The 19,486-nt window shown below is 44.6% G+C and overlaps 1 protein-coding gene across 1 annotated transcript in view; it reads left to right on the top strand.

The window, feature by feature from the left end:
- LOC143330788 (titin-like) overlaps positions 1-19,486 on the top strand; it is a 206,767-nt gene that overhangs the window by 107,439 nt on the left and 79,842 nt on the right. The window contains exons 118-151 of the mRNA XM_076747548.1: positions 687-784; positions 891-1,059; positions 1,370-1,639; positions 1,944-2,210; positions 2,596-2,874; positions 2,976-3,384; positions 3,979-4,103; positions 4,232-4,498; positions 4,741-5,010; positions 5,769-6,068; positions 6,303-6,605; positions 6,773-6,960; positions 7,558-7,672; positions 8,026-8,313; positions 8,434-8,585; positions 10,100-10,247; positions 10,524-10,823; positions 11,159-11,446; positions 11,547-11,843; positions 12,230-12,416; positions 12,505-12,620; positions 12,708-13,007; positions 13,511-13,810; positions 13,926-14,031; positions 14,197-14,393; positions 14,557-14,862; positions 14,961-15,114; positions 15,478-15,602; positions 15,729-15,847; positions 15,980-16,160; positions 16,824-17,126; positions 17,368-17,895; positions 18,574-18,876; positions 19,239-19,395. Coding sequence (XP_076603663.1) covers positions 687-784; positions 891-1,059; positions 1,370-1,639; positions 1,944-2,210; positions 2,596-2,874; positions 2,976-3,384; positions 3,979-4,103; positions 4,232-4,498; positions 4,741-5,010; positions 5,769-6,068; positions 6,303-6,605; positions 6,773-6,960; positions 7,558-7,672; positions 8,026-8,313; positions 8,434-8,585; positions 10,100-10,247; positions 10,524-10,823; positions 11,159-11,446; positions 11,547-11,843; positions 12,230-12,416; positions 12,505-12,620; positions 12,708-13,007; positions 13,511-13,810; positions 13,926-14,031; positions 14,197-14,393; positions 14,557-14,862; positions 14,961-15,114; positions 15,478-15,602; positions 15,729-15,847; positions 15,980-16,160; positions 16,824-17,126; positions 17,368-17,895; positions 18,574-18,876; positions 19,239-19,395 — 7,915 coding nt within the window. The remainder of the gene's footprint in view (positions 1-686; positions 785-890; positions 1,060-1,369; positions 1,640-1,943; positions 2,211-2,595; positions 2,875-2,975; positions 3,385-3,978; positions 4,104-4,231; positions 4,499-4,740; positions 5,011-5,768; positions 6,069-6,302; positions 6,606-6,772; positions 6,961-7,557; positions 7,673-8,025; positions 8,314-8,433; positions 8,586-10,099; positions 10,248-10,523; positions 10,824-11,158; positions 11,447-11,546; positions 11,844-12,229; positions 12,417-12,504; positions 12,621-12,707; positions 13,008-13,510; positions 13,811-13,925; positions 14,032-14,196; positions 14,394-14,556; positions 14,863-14,960; positions 15,115-15,477; positions 15,603-15,728; positions 15,848-15,979; positions 16,161-16,823; positions 17,127-17,367; positions 17,896-18,573; positions 18,877-19,238; positions 19,396-19,486) is intronic.

Here is a 19,486-nt window from a genome sequence, read left to right as displayed (position 1 = left end):
CTTTAAAGTTCTACTTAAAGAGCCTTCCATGAAACATTTAAAGATCCCTGAAATGATTAATGGGACCCTTATAAAAGATAAAATAGCCACTATATGAGCTTAATGAGACTAAGGTGAGGTAAGAGACACTCTAAAAACATTCGGAATCCCTTGTTAAAGAATCCTTTATAAGACTCAAGGAACCTGCTGAAAAGAGTTAAAAACTCTTTGAGTTCAGGAACCCTCTGTGAGGGGTGAGGGACGCCCCATTAGAGTTAAAGACCCCTCAAAAGAGATAAGGAACCCTTCATGAGAGTCCAGGGAACATTTATTAAGGCATTAAGGGAACCCTCAAAAAAGATTAGAAATCCCTCAGCAGAGTTAAGGATCCCACATAAAAGCCAAAAGACCGTAATAAGACTAAAGATGACCCTTCATGAAACTGTTAAGGAACCTTTTATAAAGCTAAATAGGCTTAAGGAAAAAATTAAGGAAAAACCCATAATTAGAGTTAAGAAATCCCTCATCAGAAGTAAAGAACCCCCCAGTAAATTAAGGAACCCTCACAACACTAAAGGACTCTTGAGAAGAAATCTAAAAATGAATATTCTGAACATCACTTTCAGGGACCTCCCATTAGAGCTGAGGGAAATCCTGATGAAGGCTGTGAATGAATCGGTCTGTTAAGCTCTTGTTCTGTGTCACAGCTCCACGTGTCGAGTTCTCGAAGCCGCTGCATGATGTCGAGGTCAGAGAGAAGGAATCTGCCAAGTTTGAGTGTGAAGTCTCCAGAGAGGACATCAAAGTGAGCACACCTGCTTTGTCTGTTTGTCCAAACAAACTCTCAATTAACGTAACGTTTAAGATAATTTGTCAGTTTCTGAGGTCTCCTCATGCTTCTCGTCTGGCAGGTCCGCTGGTTTAAGGATGGAAGTGAAATCAGAAAGGGGAAGAAGTACGAAATTATCGCTCAAGGTCGCCAACACATCCTTATCATCCACAAGTCCGCGTTTGACGATGAGGCTGAATACGAATGTGATGCCAAGACCTCCAAATCCTCCGGCATGCTCACCGTCGTCGGTAAGAATAAAGTCACAGCAATCACATAAAGGACGATTTACAGGGATCCTCTTCATCCTCGAGCTGCTGTGAGATGACTTGAGATAGATTATCCTGTTCTTTACTTTCATCCCTGACCCTGGGATGACTTATTTTACAGAAGACTCTTCATCTAACTTTCTGGATAGAGTGAGCCATCTTTCACCTCATACGTTTGTTTCCTTTGAAAGAAGTTTTTGTCAAAGAGTTTCAGTGTTTGAGGTGGACGCTCTTGAATTTCTGTCAGTGTCATCGAGATCTGATCTGGTTTCGCTGCTGCGTCTGTTTGCAGAGGAGGAGGCGAGGTTCACCAAGAACCTGTCCAATGTGGAGGGAACAGAGACGGACAGCGTGAAGCTGATCTGCGAGGTCTCGAAACCCAGCGCTGATGTTATCTGGTACAAAGGAGACGAGGAGCTGCCAGTGGGCGGCCGCTACGATCAGATCGTGGACGGGAAGAGGAGGATCCTCCTCATCCAGGACCTGAAGATCGACGATGCAGGAGAGTACAACTGCAGGCTGAGTCCCAGCATCAAGACCTCCGCAAACCTCAAGATCAATGGTATGGAGAGAAAAAATGTTTGTGTTGATTTGGTTTCCAGTATTTTCTGAATGTGCTGACCTCAGAAGCTGCTCAGGTTCTTTATCTTTGTAGTTCTTTTAAAAAATCAAATTACAAAGATTTAGAATATTCCAGATTTACATTTTGATTGTTTGACTGGTTCTATTTTTGTGTTAATAATGTTGTTATTCTGTCAGAGTAAAACAGTTGTTTTCTTGAGTTGTTTTATTTTGAAATTTCAGCCACGCTCAGTACATTTAAACCCACTAACCTCTGATCTCTTGCCGTGATTCCTGTGTTTCAGAGCTGGCTGCTGAGTTCATCTCCAGGCCTAAAAGCCAGGAGGTGGTGGAGGGCGAGAAGGCCGAGTTCACCTGCTCCGTCTCCAAGGAAACCTTTGAGGTCAAATGGTTGAAAGACGACAAGGAGCTGGAGGTGGACGACAAATACCAGATGATCAGCGACGGCAAGAGACGAACTCTGGTCATCAAGAACTGCGAGCTTAAAGACGAGGGTGGATACGTGGTGATGATTGGAACGACCAGAGCCAGCGCTGACCTCGCTGTGCTCGGTACGCACCACCCACGAACTCTCACTTTATAACAAGAAAGACACCAGCTGAGACGAGTAACAAAGTTTAAATCAGTTTTATGTATAGATGCAAATTTAAAATAACCTAATAACAGAAGCTTTAAAAGCATTCGTTCATTTTGTCAGAATCCTGAATCGTCCTCCTTGCTTAAAAAGTAATCAGTGTTATTCCAAAGGAAGGAGGACGTGTATGGAAGCCCATTCCTGCTGGAAAAAGAGACAAGAACAGAAGCAATGTTTAAAAAAATGTTCATTTTAAGTCCAAATATAAGAAACAAAGTCAAATATTCAACTTCCTGTCTCATAAATTGGAGATCAAAAGTGAAAAAATGTTTCGTTCGCTTCACATTCTTCTTTACATGCAGAGAAACTGAAGATCATCACGCCGCTGAAGGACACGGAGGCCAAAGAAGGCCAGGAAGTGGTCCTGAACTGCGAGGTGAACACAGAGGGAGCAAAGGCCAAGTGGCTGAAGAACGATGAGACGTTATTTGAGAGCAGCAAGTACATGATGGTCCAGAGAGACAACGTCTTCTCCCTGAGGATCAGAGACGCCCAGAAGGGAGACGAAGCCAACTTCAGCATCACCCTGACCAATCACAGAGGAGAGCAGGCCAAGAGCTCCTGCAACTTCTGCGTCCAAGGTCAGTGACGGGTTTACTTTGAGTTTGTTTTTAACTGCCCATGAGCTGGAAGTCTTTCTGCTGGAGTTGATGGGTCTGTTGTGATGTTTTGTGTCGTTCAGAGGAGAGTCTGAGGATTGTGGTCCCTCTGGAGGACATCGACACTCAGGAGAAGAAGACCGTGAGCTTCTCCTGTAAGGTCAACAGGCCTAACGCCACTCTGAAGTGGATGAAGGCCGGAGAGGAGATCGTCTTCAACAAACGCATCGTCTACAGAGTAGACAAAGACAAGCACACGCTGACCATTAAAGACTGCACGATGGCCGACGAGGGCGAGTACACCGCCGTGGCCGCAGACAACAAGTCCACTGCAGAGCTGATCATTAGCGAGGCGCCGACGGACTTCTCCGTACAGCTGAAGGACCAGACCATCACCGAGTTTGACGACGCAGAGTTCACATGCAAGCTGACCAAGGAGAAAGCTGAAGTGAAGTGGTACAGAAACGGACGTGAGATCAGAGAAGGACCAAGGTACAGGACCACAGAACCGTCAGACCCTCATTTAGAAACTCATTGTTTGACCAGACTGTTTTCAAACCATCAGAACTTTATTTTGAAGGCCCTGAGAAGTTGTTTACCTCCGTCTGCCTCATACTGTGGGTGACAGGAGTCCAGTGTGAACACACTGTTTTCTACTGAGGTGACAGCTGTTTCAGTTCTTAGAGGCTTTGAGGCTTAGCTTTCACATTAGATGTGTTTTAACTGTCCTCTTCTCGCTGGTTTGAAGTGGGCGTGACTAAGTTGGAAAAAGGTGATGTCACACATCTCTGTGCACCAGTCAGAATTTAGGAATGCAGTGTAAGCAGTGGATGTGCTAGTTGTGAAGTCTTTGAAGAAACCCCCAAGATAATGTTATTTTGTTAGTTTATTCAGTTAATTTTGTGCTCCTTCTCCTTGGAAGGAACTCCAGGTCCTTCATGTAGGGAGTAGCTAGTTAGCTGAACATGCTAATATGAGCATCTTAGAGCTCAGCTTGTGCTTTGTCATCGACTCAGGTTTTATTAATGACTGAATAAACTCAGTTGTGGAGCTCTCCTTTAAATAACTTACTGTTTGTTTTCCCAGATACACATTTGAAAAAGATGGAAAGATTTGCACTTTGCGCATCAAGGAGTGCAGACCTGATGATGAATGTGAATATGCCTGTGGTGTGGACGAGAAGAGGTCCAGAGCCCGGCTTTTTGTTGATGGTAAGGTTCTTCAGAATTTACTCTGTATGAACTACTTACTCAGTATAACCCAAGTTTTCAGTATAAATGTGTTCCTATACTGTTCCTACTCTGGATGACCTCTTCATTAATGTCTTTCTGTCCGGCAGAGGTGCCAGTGGAGATTATCAGACCACCACAGGACGTGTTTGAACCTCCAGGCTCAGACATTGTGTTCGAGGTGGAGCTGAACAAAGACAGAGTGGAGGTGAAGTGGTTGAGGAACAATATGACGGTTGTCCAGGGAGACAAATACCAGATGGTGAGCGAGGGTAAAGTCCACAGACTGCAGGTCTGTGAGATCAGACCACGAGATCAAGGAGACTACAGAATCATCGCTAAGGACAAAGACGCCAAGGCCAAGCTGGAGCTGGCAGGTAAGAGTTCAGGAAGAAAAAATCATCAAGAAAGTCAATCATAATGAATTCAGACCATCTTCAACCAAAAAGAGTGATTTCCTGTGTTTACATACTGTACATTTATGTCAGTCAGGCAAACACATTGTGCCGAAAGTGGTTATTGTTCATTATTGTCTTCACGTGGTAGTAAAGCACTGTGTTTGTGGGGTTTTTGTTTGACTAATGGTAGTCTAACTATCTTGCTCCTCTTCCTCCTCCAGCTGTGCCTCAGATAAAGACCACGGACCAGACCTACGTCACAGACGCAGGGAAGCCCATCGTTATGGCCGTTCCCTACAGCGCCTACCCACAGGCCGACGCCGACTGGCTGTACAACAACCTGAGTCTGCCGAAAGACAACATCTACACGTCCGCCGACCGCACAGAGTACCGGTTGAAGGACCCCATGAAGGCCGACGAGGGCCGCTACAAGATCATCATCAAAAACAAGCACGGAGAGGGAGAAGCCTTCATCAACCTGGAAGTCATCGGTGAGTTCTCTGAACACGAAGCTAAAACTGTTGGCTAACTGTTGTCATGTTGGCTTTACTGAATCTCTACATGAAGACAAACCAAAACCAGGTCAACTATTGGTCAACTATAGCAAATTTTCTACAAAGTGATGTCAAGTTAAGTTATGTTAACAAAATCGGTGTGTGATGATGTGAACCGGAGCTAAAGTTGGATGAATCTGTCTCACGTCGGAGCAAACAAACAGAGAGCAATCAGAGTTGAGGTGAGCCATTGTCATTCAGACAGCAAATCAACATGAAGTACAAGGTGGACAGATTGTTCACAATCAGGAGAAGAAAAATAGGAGACACTCAATGGTGGGATGATGGGACAACGTTTAAAGCAAAGTCAAGAATATGCAATGAGGCTGGTTTTTGTTGACTGGTTTATAAAACGAGCAGAGACATTTTTGTCTTTTGTGTTTAAAGACAATAAAGACCAAATGGGGAAAAAAGGGAAATTCGAACATCTGAAATTCCACGACATCTGACCAAAACCCATCTGTGAATAAAGATCATGATATGGTCAAAATCTCCAGGGCAGCTACTAAATGGACCTTTTCATAGCAGCTGTTTCCAACATCAAGAATGATGCTTCTAAGGAGCTGAACAGGGAAAAAACTCTTAAAAAAACTTCTGATGTTACGAAGAATCATCAGTCACTTCTCTGACAGTAACATAACGTGTCTTAAATGTCCTTGTACAGTCCACGGTAACCTGATGATTTTTTTTTCTAGATGTCCCGGGACCCGTGAAGAACCTGCAGGTGGTCGACACCGCCGATGGCGAGGTCAGCCTGGCATGGGAGGAGCCTGAGAACGATGGCGGCAGCAAAGTCATCGCCTACGTCGTTGAGAGACGCGATGTGAAGCGTAAGACCTGGACGCTGGCCACCGACCACGCCGACAGTCCTGAGTACACAGTGACTGGCCTCCAGAAGGACTCCATGTACCTGTTCAGAGTCTGCGCCCGGAATCGTGTTGGCAGTGGACCCAACGTAGAGACTGACAAACCTGTGCAGGCTAAGAATAAGTTTGGTAAGAATTGCTTTTATTTTATAGATATTTTCAAGGTAAATTACCCGTCAGTAACATATATAACAGATTATATCTGCCTTATAAGACCTGAATTTAAGACCCTCTGCCTTCATTTGTTAGTTGGAATGCAAAAATGATGCTTTGTAATATATAAATGATACTTTGTAAACACATTCCCAGAACAGCAGATGGCTCTCAGTCCACTGAGTTGTCTTCGTGTTGACTTTTTTTTAGATGTTCCTGAGGCCCCTCTGAATGTGATTGTGGGAAACGTTACCAAGTTCGGCTGCACCGTCTCCTGGGAGCCCCCCGAGTCGGACGGAGGATCTCCCATCACCTCTTACATCATTGAGCTGCGTGACAGGACGTCTGTGAAGTGGTCCCCCGTCCAGTTGACCAAAGCCGACGAGCTGAGCGCCATTATTAATGACGTCATTGAGAACAAAGAGTACATCTTCAGAGTCAAAGCTGAGAACAAAGCTGGTGTGGGCAAGCCCAGCGCTGCCTCACAGCCCGTCAAGATCATGGATCCCATCGGTAGGTTTGGCTGGAGGAGAGAAGATTCATCACGATTTGTAGTCCAGTAAAAAATGAACATGAATTTACCCCCTCTGTTCTCTCAAGCAACCCTCAGTTGTTGTCTGTGTTACCTCAGCTTCAACCCGACCAGCAATATTTGTGTTTTTTGTTTCCATCCCCTGCAGAGCCTCCCAGTCCCCCTCTGAACCTGGCCTGGCAGGACCAGAACAAGAGCTCAGTACAGCTCACCTGGGAGACTCCCCTGAGGAATGGAGGCAGCATGATTACGGGATACATCATCGAACGTTGTGAGGAAGGCACCGACAAGTGGCTCCGCTGCAACGCCCGCCTCTGCCCCGACCTCTTCTACAAGGTACAGAAGACAGTTGAGATAAACTCTGATCTGGACTTTATTTTTGAACATTTGTAAGGGTGACTTTGCATTTCAGGCTACATCAAACTCTTTTTTGTATGTCTTGCAGCTGCTCACAGTATAAAAAACCCCTCGCTGCTTCACAGTAACATTCTCTAGATGCTTATTATGGTTTTCTTTCCAACCAAGCAGCAGCACACCAGACTTGAATCATTTCATCAGCTGATCTCAGTCTTCAGAGAGCTGATTGGTCAGACTTCGTGCTCTTGATTGGTTGGAGGAGAAACCTGCAGCCACACGGCCCTTTGTGGAATAGTTTGGAGATGCCTGGTTTTCATCATAAAAGCCTCTCCAGTGGTCCACAGTAAAAGCCCTCTAGATGTTTTTTTGTTTTGTTTTTTATTTTATAAAAATGTTGCAGAATTAAGAAATGTTGTTTGTTTCTGTGACCAGGCGTAAAGTTACATGAACATAAAGGTCCTGCTCATTTTTTTCCTGCAACCATCGTCAGATTCATTTCATAAAATTCACTCACTCACTTATTCAAATGATACTTTATTTGATTTTAGCACTATAACTTTTTACTTTTCACTTCAGGTGTCTGGTCTGAAATACGGAGCCAAGTACAACTACAGAGTGTTTGCTGAAAACGCCGCCGGACTCTCTGACCCGTCCAACGTCATTGGACCTCTGCTGGCCGATGACCCACACTGTGAGATAGACAATGTCTTTAATGTGCTCCATTATCAATGATTCTTCAGTGTTTTATGTAGCAGTTATGTGAGAGTTCATATGAATTATATCACTCTGTTGTGAAGGAACATACTATTGCCAAAGAGCAAATATTGACCTTCCAAAGACAAGGCTGCTAGTTGACAGTAAAAGCTCTCCAGCTTCTCTACAGTAAAATTCCTCCTGTTGTTCACAGTAACGACCCTTTACTGCACATGAAATACGGGTTAATGTGTCATTAGAAATGAATTCATTTCCATAGGAAAGTAATATAAGAGCATTCAGCATTTCAGCTCCCATCATGCCCCTCTCTCCCCTCTCTCTCCTCCCCAGTTGGTCCAAGCTTTGACCTGAGTGGTTTCAAAGATGGCCTGGAGGTGATCGTCCCTCAACCTCTCACAATCAGAGTCCCCATCACCGGATACCCAACCCCGGTCGCCAAGTGGACCTTCGGAGAGAAGGAGCTGACCACCGCTGACGAACGGGTCACCATGACGACCAAGTCCACGTTCACAGAGCTGATTGTCACGCCAAGCGTCCGCCCCGACAAAGGCACCTACACCCTGCAGCTGGAGAACGATGTCACATCTGTCTCTGGAGATATCGAAGTCAATGTGATCGGTATGCCATGAAAACTGTTTTATAATCCAGAAAAAATGTGAGGGGGCAGTACACAGAACCTTTTCTGGTGCCAAACTGCTTTAATTTTGGCATCATTGTATTTCTGCTTGTGTCCTGCAGCGGCGCCCAGTGCTCCGAAGGACTTCAAGGTTGTAGAAGTGACCCGGCAGCACGTTCACCTGAGCTGGGAGCCTCCGGAGCATGACGGAGGAAGCCCTCTGACCGGCTACCAGGTGGAGAAACGGGACGTTTCCCGCAAGACCTGGGTCAAGGTATGACATCGACATCTGCACTCCACAGTATGTGCTCAACCAGCTGATGATCACAGTTAATGTTCTTCTCATGTACTTAAATACATATTTATGACTTTCACATAAGTATCATACATAAAAATGACAATAACGTGAAGAAGGCAAATTTGCTCTTGTCTCAAATTATTATGAACTCAATAAGTTTCTTAAAGGCCCAATTTGAGGGATTTAGTGGGATCTTCTGGCAGAAACGGAATATGATATTCATACCTATGTTTTCATTAGTGTATAATCACCTAAAAATAAGAACTGTGTTTTCGTTATGTTAGAATGAGCTTGTTATATCTGCAGAGGGAGCAGCTCTGTGGAGCCCAGTCCACCATCTTGTCCTGACATGTTTCTACAGAAGCCCAGAGGGGACACAGCAAACACTGACTCTAGAGAAGGACTTTCACATGTTTAGCTGCCACTTGTAGCTTCTCCTGAAAGCTTGGAAAGGGAGGGTGAGGTGAAGGGTGTTGAGATGCCTGCAATCTGTAACCTTACCACTAGATGGCACTAAATCCAACACGCTGGATGTGGAAATTAAACGACCTCAGATAAAGTTCCTGAAAAATTAATGTTCTGTACAACGTATCATCCTCATCCTAAGTACTTGGAAATTTACTCATATATATGACAACCCTTTAGATGTTATGATTTTATTGTCAGATTTTGCTGATACATGTGATGGGATCTGGGAAAACCAGTCACATGTCGAAATTTTTGGAGATTTTTGTATCACCTAGAAGCTTATTTCTAGCTCTTTTCAAATCTGTTTTCATTATTTTTATATCTGGTTTGTGTCAAGTGTTATGATCACTCAAAGTCAGCTGATCGGTAGGATTTTTTGGAGCAGAATTTTGAAGATTTCAGAACACGACCAGCTCCCTCAAACTCTCCATCTCTGAAGCTTCGACATCTCTCTCTGTGTGTCTCGCAGCATCTGACTGAGGTGTCAAAATAATGTTTTGATGCGTAGCTCACATAAGACTGGCGCAAAAATGCGCATTAATATGACTTCGTCTTCATGTTATGTGGTTTACTATGATTAGGCTGACAAAGCGGGACATCTGGTCAGCCTATGATTGATAAACTGTCTTCGCAGGCTATGTAGACTAACACGTTAGGGGTGGATTTCATGCTCTGTTCGTTTTTCATTCGTAGGAGATAACAACAAACAGCCTAATTTAAATAACGTTTTTAACATATTAAACAAGTCACCAATATTTTGACTTTTGACCTATTTTCATGTTTTCCTGGAAAAGTGCCAGCGCGACATCTGACGGGTTTTCCTAGATTCCATCACATATACAGTTCTGTTATAGGAATATGCAGGAATATTCTCTCACGCTGCTTCGGGGTCTTTATGCAGGTCTCTGTCGAGGTGAACACCTGACAGTGTAACCTCACCTGCTGTGTCACTACCATCAGCAATGAGGAACCCATTGATCTGACATCCATCAAGAATTGAAAAATCTGTTTCTCTGTCTCAGGTGGTCACAGGTATCCAGGATCAGGAGTTCACTGTCACTGACGTGGTTGAAGGGAAAGAGTATCTTTTCAGAGTCACCGCCTGCAACAAGTGTGGACCAGGAGAGCCGGCGTACATCGACGAGCCCGTCAACGTCTCCTCTCCTGCCAGTGAGTCAGACCAGAGACTGAAACATCTCAAATTCATCAGCTTAATGAAAATTATTGAAATTCAATTCAGGGTCTTGAAAATCTCAAATCTATAGATATAAAAGGTCTTTAAGAAGTTCGGTGTTATGTAGCTGTTTTGATTAGCTGTATTTCTGCACATTGAAGTGCTGTGCATGGAGCTACAGTGAAAGAGATGCTTTGTCTTTTCTTTTTGCTTTCCATAATTGGGCTATGTCCTATGGAACTATCTAATCCCTCTGTCTTGTTTCTCTCCAGCTATACCTGACCCTCCGGAGAACCTGAGGTGGAGAGACAAGTCAGCCAGTGGCATCTTCCTGACCTGGGAGCCGCCAAAGTATGATGGCGGAGCTGGCATCCGAGGCTACAACGTGGACCGCCTCCAGAGAGGAACTGATAAGTGGGAGCCCTGCGGGGACCTGGTGCCCGAGCTGAAGTGCCAGGTCACTGGTCTAATTGAGGGCCAGTGGTACTCCTACAGAGTCCGAGCCCTGAACCGTCTCGGAGCCAGCCGGCCCTGCAAGGCCACCGATGAGATCCAGGCCGTTGATCCCAAAGGTACATGGAGTTACTTTTTTACTTTAATCCTTTTATTAATCATGATCATTTAGAATATGCAAAAACAGAACATAATCTGATTTTTATCGTTTGTCAATATATGTATTCTATAAAAATATGTATTTACACTGTGAGCTGTGAACAAATGGAGGGGCTCTAAAAAAATCAAGAAAATTTGTCAAAATTACCCAAATTTAGCATGTTTCTGTAGTAATTGACAAGATTTCATTCACAAGTTTCATTTGCTCCTGAACACAGGAATTTGTGTTAAGGGCCAAATTACAGTTCACCTTTCTGCAAACTTCATTATTACTGCATTATTACTGTCCATGCAGAGCCTCCAGAGATCCAGCTGGATGCCAAACTACTGGCCGGTCTGACTGCCAAGGCCGGCAGCAAGATCGAACTCCCTGCCGAAGTGACGGGTAAGCCTGAACCCCGGGTGAAATGGACCAAGGCCGACCTGGTCCTTAAACCGGACGACAGGGTGTCCATCGACACAAAGCCAGGACACTCCACTGTTACCATCGCCAAGACCAAGAGAGACGACAGCTCCACCTACATCATAGAGGCCACCAATAGCAGCGGCCGCGCCACTGCCACCGTCGATGTCAACATTCTCGGTAAGTCCAGTTGACAGAGGAGAGAAGGAATAAAAAGGATTTCATATTGACCATCTTAGTCTCTGGTTAATTAAATTTCAACTGTACTCCCCTCCCACAGATAAGCCCGGTCCTCCGGCTGCCTTTGACATATCTGAGATCACCAATGAGACCTGCTTCCTGGCCTGGAACCCTCCGCGTGATGATGGTGGCTCCAGAGTCACCAACTACATCGTGGAGCGCAGAGCTGCCGACAGCGAGATCTGGCACCGGCTGTCGTCCACCGTTAAACAGACCACATACAAAGCTGTGGGCCTAGTTAAGTTCAAGGAGTACATCTTCAGAGTCTTTGCTGAGAACCAGTTTGGTGTTGGTCCTCCAGCTGAACACCCATCAATCATCGCCAGATACCCCTTCGGTAGGTCACCTGACCGTAGGACTGAGGTCTATCACATGAATGTGTATTCTTTAAGCAAAGTTTGACATTTTGGAAGAAATAAATTATAAACTTGTCCAGAGTTAGATGAGAAAATTGATACCAGTTGCATGTCTGTACGGTAGATACGAAACTGCAGCGAACAGCCAGCTAAATAACTCAGACATTGTATGTGTTGATTGATTTGAAAATGTGACATGTATTACCACAGCACCAACAAAATGAACAGTTCAGTGTGGAAGACATTTGTTGTAATCACATACAAAGAACAACTTAAGTGTCACATAAACCTGTTTCTGTGGGTTTAACAGGCCTCAGTTCAGCTGTTGTTGCAGGGACTAACCTCATTCCTCCTGTCTTGTCCTCAGACACTCCTGGAGCTCCTTACAAGCTCGAGGCATCAGACATTGCCAAGGACTCTCTCACTCTGGCCTGGTATGAGCCTGATGAGGACGGAGGAAGCCCCATCACCGGATACTGGGTGGAGAGATACGAACCTGACCACGACAAGTGGATCAGATGCAACAAACTGCCCATCAAAGACACCAACTACAGGTGAGCCTAACTACTGACCACTGTCTGCTGTCTGAGTTTTATGCTGTGCTTCTTTGTGGAATTTCATGTGATATGATTTCCTCTGCAGAGTCAAAGGGCTCCCCACCAGGAAGAAGTACAAGTTCAGAGTCCTGGCTGAGAATCTGGCTGGAACTGGAAAACCCAGCAAGGAGACAGACCCAATCCTTGTCAAAGATCCTATTGGTACAAAAGCGTTTACCTACTCACTTCAGTTTAGTATGAGCATCAAAAATCTTTTCAGTTAAAAACACAATGGTCTAACTCTTCCAGATCCTCCATGGCCTCCTGGTAAACCCACTGTGAAGGACGTGGCTAAGACTTCCTGCTTCCTGATGTGGACTAAACCGGAGCACGATGGTGGAGCAAAGATCGACGGCTACATCGTTGAGATGCTGAAGAGCGGTACCACGGACTGGATTCGCGTGGCAGAGAACATCAATATCCTGGAGCACTTCCTGAAGGGCCTGATGGAGAAGCAAGAGTACTCATTCAGGGTGCGAGCTGTTAATGTGGCCGGAGAGAGTGACCCCAGCGAGCCCAGCGACCCGGTGCTCTGCAAAGAGAGACTCAGTGAGTAACACTGATTCTTAGTCAAACAGACACGTGTAAACTCTGGAAGAGAGACAACACATCAAACTCATTGTCTCGAACAGACAAATAGACCCCATAGGAAACTCACACAAAACCTTAAAAACAGACTAAAGTAGAACAGATACAGCATATTAAACTGGCGCTCAAAGCAGATGCTCTCAAATGAAACTGAGATATCGGGCTCTTGTGATTCATCATTATTTTGCATCATTGCTGGCAGCTGTAGCTTCTTGTCCATGAAATAACACACGGCATTGTGTGACTGTTAGCTGACAGTAGTCTTCATGACATGAACACTACTTTTTTGTTCCATTGTTGGAATTTTCAAACCTCTATATAGTGACTAAATTTTACACTCAGAATTTGTAGACTCAAATTAAATAGGTTAGGGTTAGCACGGGCACTGTCAGCTGCTTTCCATGTTAAATTAACTGACATGTTCAACATATATCAACAGTAAATCTCTTTCTTAATCTTCTCAGACCCTCCTTCGGTTCCACGCTGGTTGGACGTCATCAGCATCAGCAGGAACAGCGCCGAGTTGAAGTGGACGGCTCCTGAGCGTGATGGAGGCTCGCCAATCACCAACTACGTGGTGGAGAAGCGTGATGCCAGACGCAAAGGCTGGCAGGCTGTCGACACCACGGTCAAGGAGCTGAAGTATACCGTGACGCCGCTCAATGAAGGCTCGCTCTATGTGTTCCGCGTTGCCGCTGAGAACGCTGTGGGTGTCGGACCGTTCTGCGAACTCGGGGACTCTGTGCTGGCCAAAGACACTTTCAGTAAGTCACAGAGTAGTTTTAGTCGTATACTGTTTGCATAAATTAATTTTATGTGGAGGATGAAAAGCCACATTGCTCTGTTGATGGAGGATGATGAGTTGTTTTTTTTTTACAGCCACTCCTGGTCCACCATACGCTCTTGCTGTTAATGCTATAAGCAAAAGATACGTGGACCTGCAGTGGGAGGCACCTAAAAATGACGGTGGCAGACCCATCCTCAGGTATTTTTTTTTTCATCCAAATCTTTATTTGCAAGAGATTTTCAACATTGCTTACCATTTCTGATTGGATTTTGGTGTAGAAAAAACAGATCCTGAAAATAATGTGAATATATTTTAGAATATATTTTAAATAAGCGTTTCCCTTTTGGTGACTCTGCCATCCAGGTATTCCCTTGAGAAGAAGGAGAAGCTTGGCACTCGCTGGGTGAAATGTGGGAAGACTTCAGGCCCAGACTGTAAGTACAGAGTGACAGACGTCATCGAGGGAACAGAGGTTCAGTTCCAGGTCAGCGCTGAGAACGAGGCCGGCATTGGTCATCCCAGTGAACCCACAGAGATCCTCACCATCGAAGATCCAACAGGTTAGTCCGGTAATTTAGCTATTTAGCTAACTCTGGTATAGAACCGGTTCTGTACATGGTCCCTGTCAACTAAACTAATAAACTAAACTAATGAGCAACAGGTCATTAAACAAATAGGAGAATGGAGAAGGAGTCCAAACCCTGTCTGTCCTGTCCCTTCCAGGCGTCCCATCACCGCCCATCGAGCTGCATGTGACCGGAGCCAGCTGTGACTTCCTGTCCATCGCCTGGAAGCCTCCGCAGAGGGATGGCGGCTGCCCCATCAGTGGGTACCACATTGAGATGTGTGAGGCCGGGACAGAGAAGTGGATGAGGGTCAACTCTCGTCCAGTGAAGGAGCTGAAGTACAGAGTGGAGGAGGGCGTGGTCCCTGAGAAGGAGTACATCCTGAGAGTGAGGGCCATCAACGCCGTCGGTGTCAGCGAACCTTCTGACATCTCTGAGAACGTCTTTGCCAAAGAATCTGACTGTAAGAACTTTTGCTCAGCTTAACAACTGTGCAAAGTTCTGTAATTCATCAAATTGACACTAAGAGGTGAATGAGTATGTTTTTTTCTGTCTTTCCAGGTAACCCCACCCTGGAGTTCCAGACTTTGGACCTGGTTGTTGTGGAAACAGAGAAGCTGCACATCCCAGTTCCCTTCAGAGCTGTCCCCTCACCCAGAATCACCTGGCACAAAGATGGCAAGGAGATGAAGGCGGATGAACGTGTCGGCTTAAGGTCAGTGCGACATTTCATCTGTTCTAGTCTGGGTTTTTCCCACCTGGAGCCTAATTTAGGAATTTACTCCTTCTAAAAATAAAGACCAAACACAAACTAACAAACAAACAAACTAATCTTCGTCTCATCCGATATGTCATCAGTAAATCGTGTTCAGTAATACCTCCACCAATGTTTATGGTCATATTTGGTGTTGATCATCTACTAACACCCATTTCACCAACCGTTTCTGCTCTAATTATGTATCATAAACAGAATTTAGAATAACTGTACATGTCTGCGCTCCTGTATCTGCTTTTAGCTCTCCAGTGCTTGTTGTCAGTGTGTGCAGCAGTGACTGATGGGATTGTTTGTGTCCAACAGGAAGGAGTATACTTCCTGTCACCTGGAGATTGACAGCAGCCTTCACCCTGATGCAGGACAGTACAAAGTGACTCTGGAGAACAAACTGGGAGCTGCCAGTGCCACAATAAACGTCAAAGTCATCGGTACTCAAGTGCACATGTCCAGTTTTTACCTCATAATGTAGACCTCAATCTCCTGGACTGAGCAGCAGATAACTTTTTAATTATTATTATTATTTTTAATTTATTTCTCTGTCTTTCTGTCATCAGGTCTTCCTGGTCCCTGTAAGGAGATCCTGGCTTCTGAGATCACAAAGAGCTCCTGCAAAGTGTCCTGGGATCCTCCAGACTATGATGGCGGTAGTCCGATTCTTCACTACGTCCTTCAGGTCTGAGATGGCAGCACGTTTTTATTTCGGAGCTGTGATGATGGTTTTAAATTTGACATCAGGGCCTGAAAGACTCCACTGGATTTGAAAAGACTTAATTTGACCCCTCTTTTGTTATGTGTCTGTGTGCAGCGGCGTGAGGCCGGCAGGAGGACGTACGTCAACGTGATGTCCGGAGAGAACAAGGTGAGCTGGCCTGTGAAAGACCTCATCCCCAACGGGGAGTACTACTTCCGTGTCCAGGCTGTCAACAAGATCGGGGGCGGAGAGTTCATTGAGCTTCGTAACCCAGTCATCGCCGAGGACCAGAAACGTAAGAAAAAACATTTCCTCTAACGCATCAATTTCACACATGACAGTCAGCTTACTTGTGTACTACTCAGCCTATGGAAACTGTTCTATAGTGCCCTCTGTGGCTCTGGAGGAGAAAATAACCCTGATGGTGTCACAGTGATGTCATCAGGGTTATATTTGCTTGACTTAGAGACGGAATTCTTTTTACAGGAAGCCTGCTTCACTAACTGGTGGCGTGGTGTTTAAATGATGTGAGCATTTAGGAGACCGGGGAATGTAATGAGGCTATGAATGCTATCCAGTTGCATTGTGGGAAATGTAGGATCAAGTGTTTTTGCCAGTCAGTCTCCACCTCAGTTGCACAGATGTTCAGTGTTTAGAACAACACTAAAACAAAGTAATTTAATTAAATACTTTCAACCTTTAATACTGTTAACCTATTTCTTTAAAGTTGTAAAATATTAACACAACTTGCCAAGTTATGACAATTTCTGGAATGTTAAATCTGTTAACTTACAGACACATTTTGCGATAGAAAATTGTGTTGCTGTCCATGAATTTCAACAGAATATTTAATTCCTCTGATGAGTGAAAGTTTATTTGTTCAAAAAATGAAGACATATTAAAAACTGTTCACTTTGTGTTCAACAGAACTCTAACTGAAATTTGTCTGTTGTCCCAGATGCTCCCGACCCACCAGTGGATGTGGAGACCCATAATCCTACATCAGGCACCATAACTCTGACCTGGAAGCCGCCCATGTACGATGGCGGCTGCAAGATCATGGGCTACATCCTGGAGAAGCAGCAGAAGGGTGAGGACAAGTGGGAGAGGTGCAACGACTTCCTGGTGCCTGTCCTGTCCTACACGGTCAGAGGGCTGACTGAGGGCAAGAACTACGCCTTTAGGGTCAAAGCTGAAAATGCTGCTGGAGTCAGCGAGCCGTCACGCAACACGCTGTTCGTCAAGGCCTTGGATGCCGTTGGTAAGGATGCTCCAGACAAGTTCAAACATGCAGAAAATACAGGATGTTAAGCTGTTTTAAAGGCAGTGTGGCACATAGTAACTCGACAAAGCTTCACCAATCTTTGTTCTCGCTCTTAGTGCAGCAACCAAATGTTTTATAGAGGATCTAAAGTAAAAGTTTACATGGACCAGAATCTGATAAAATAACTCTTTAATAATAATGCAGCTGTGCAGTTAATTTATCTTCCATGCTCCCTCAGACTCTCCAAAGGTTTTCCTGAGCGGCAGCCTGCAGTCCGGTCTCAGTGTGAAGCGAGGCTGTGAGATCTGCCTCGACGCCAACATTTCTGGTGCGCCGTATCCTCAGATCACCTGGTACTGGAACAACCAGGTGATCCAGCCTGAGCCACTCCGCAAGAGGCCTGAAAAACCCCTGAAGAAGAAGGTAGAGAAGAAGGAGGAGAAGAAGGAAGAGGAGAAGAAGGAGACGGGAGAGGCCGAGAAAAAGGAAGAGAAGGAGGGAGAGGTGAAGGAGGAAGAGGTGAAGAAGGAAGGAGAGGAGAAGAAGGAAGGAGAGGAGAAGAAGGAGGAGGAGGCAGCAGCAGAGCCAGAAGTGGAGGAGACCGACTACCCGACGATAAACGAACGTCTGGCCATTGACAACCGCCACAGGGGCGTGTCCTCTGTTGTCATCAGGGACTCGATCCGTGCCGACCACGGCGTTTACATGGTGAAGGTGGAAAACAACCATGGCACGGCCTCAGCGACCTGCGAGGTCAACGTGCTCGGTGAGAATTCTTCTCTTTTAATTTAATGTCAGATCCGTAGCTACATATACATGCATTTTAAATAAAGATATAGGTTTTAATGAAAGTGTAAAAAAGTTATTTTTAACAAATAAATATGCATTACATGTATACAGAAGCATTCACTATTAGATGTATGGTTCTGCGTATACATGTTTCAAAAACAGATTTTTGATAAAACTGTATGTTTGTAAAAAAATTTGTATTTTTACTCCATTTACTAAAATATAATATCAGTTCTTTTGATATTTATTTATTTATGTTCTGTAAGGTTGTTATAGTAGAAACGGAACCCCTAGGATCCATCCTGGGACCTCTTCTATTATAAAGGGTGTGAAGTTGAGACGTACGCAGACAATAATGTAATTTATGTCCATGTAAAAGTACATGCAGCTTCTAAACACAGTGCAGTGATAAATGTAATGAAATGGCTTCATGATTCAAACCTATTCCTTAATGATGAGAAGAGACTCTGGATCTGACTGTGATTCCAAAGTCTGTGTGTCTGGAGAGATGAACCGAGAAGTCCTCTAAGTCGTATATTATAGCTGTATTATGTAGATGTATTATAGATGTTGATAGCATCCTCCAATATAAACGGCCTGCTATAGCTTTAAGACATTTCATTGGTAAAACCGTGATCATTCCTTGTGTCCGCAGATACTCCCGGACCTCCAGTGAACTTCAGATTTGAGGAGGTGAGGAAGAACTCTGTGATTTGCAAGTGGGATCCTCCTCTGGATGATGGTGGCAGTGAAATCCTCAACTACACTCTGGAGAAGAAGGATAACTCGAAGTTGGAGATCGGCTGGAGCTGCGTCACCTCCACACTAAGAGGATGCCGCTACCTGGTGCCCAAACTCATAGAGAAAAAGGAATACATCTTCAGGGTGGTCGCTGAGAACAAGTTTGGCGCTGGTCCACACTGCATCTCCAAACCACTCATCGCCAAGAATCCTTTTGGTATGGTAGTATTTTTTATCTCTCCTGTTCGTGCTGTGAGTTTTTGTGTCTTTAAGTCTCCATTTTTGCTAGATCAGTTTTGTTTGCTCTGTTAAGTTTTAGTTTTTTTAGCTTACCACGTTAGTTACTACACATAAAAAAATAAGTCAAGGAGGAATGAATTTGATTAAAATATTAATTATCTTAATAAGCCCCAAATGAAATTAAAGATATACAATTGTAATGATAGTGTTAAAAGGGCAAAAATGCATATTACATGGAAAAATCAAGAACATTAAATGGAAGGAAAAATAACAACACAGGGCACATGAATATGTGAGTCAATTCTTATTTCTGCTCTCTTGTCCATTCGTCCTTTCCAGAACCTCCTGAGGCTCCTGATAAGCCACAGATTGATGACATTACGGCCCACAGCATGCTGGTCACCTGGAATGAGCCAAACGACAATGGCAGCCCTATCTTGGGATACTGGGTGGAGCGCCGCGAAATCAACAGTTCACACTGGACACGTGTCAACAGGTGAGGAAACGCAATGACAAACCTTTTTCTCCTGTACTGAGACTCATAGGAAAGTGGGTATTGGTTAATGTGTGGGGACATTTCAGACAAT

The sequence above is a fragment of the Chaetodon auriga genome, chromosome 13 (genome assembly GCF_051107435.1).
Source record: "Chaetodon auriga isolate fChaAug3 chromosome 13, fChaAug3.hap1, whole genome shotgun sequence".
In the NCBI taxonomy this organism is placed as follows: domain Eukaryota; kingdom Metazoa; phylum Chordata; class Actinopteri; order Chaetodontiformes; family Chaetodontidae; genus Chaetodon; species Chaetodon auriga.
The sequence above is the reverse complement of the archived record's forward strand: the minus strand, read 5'-3'. Positions and strand labels throughout refer to the sequence as shown.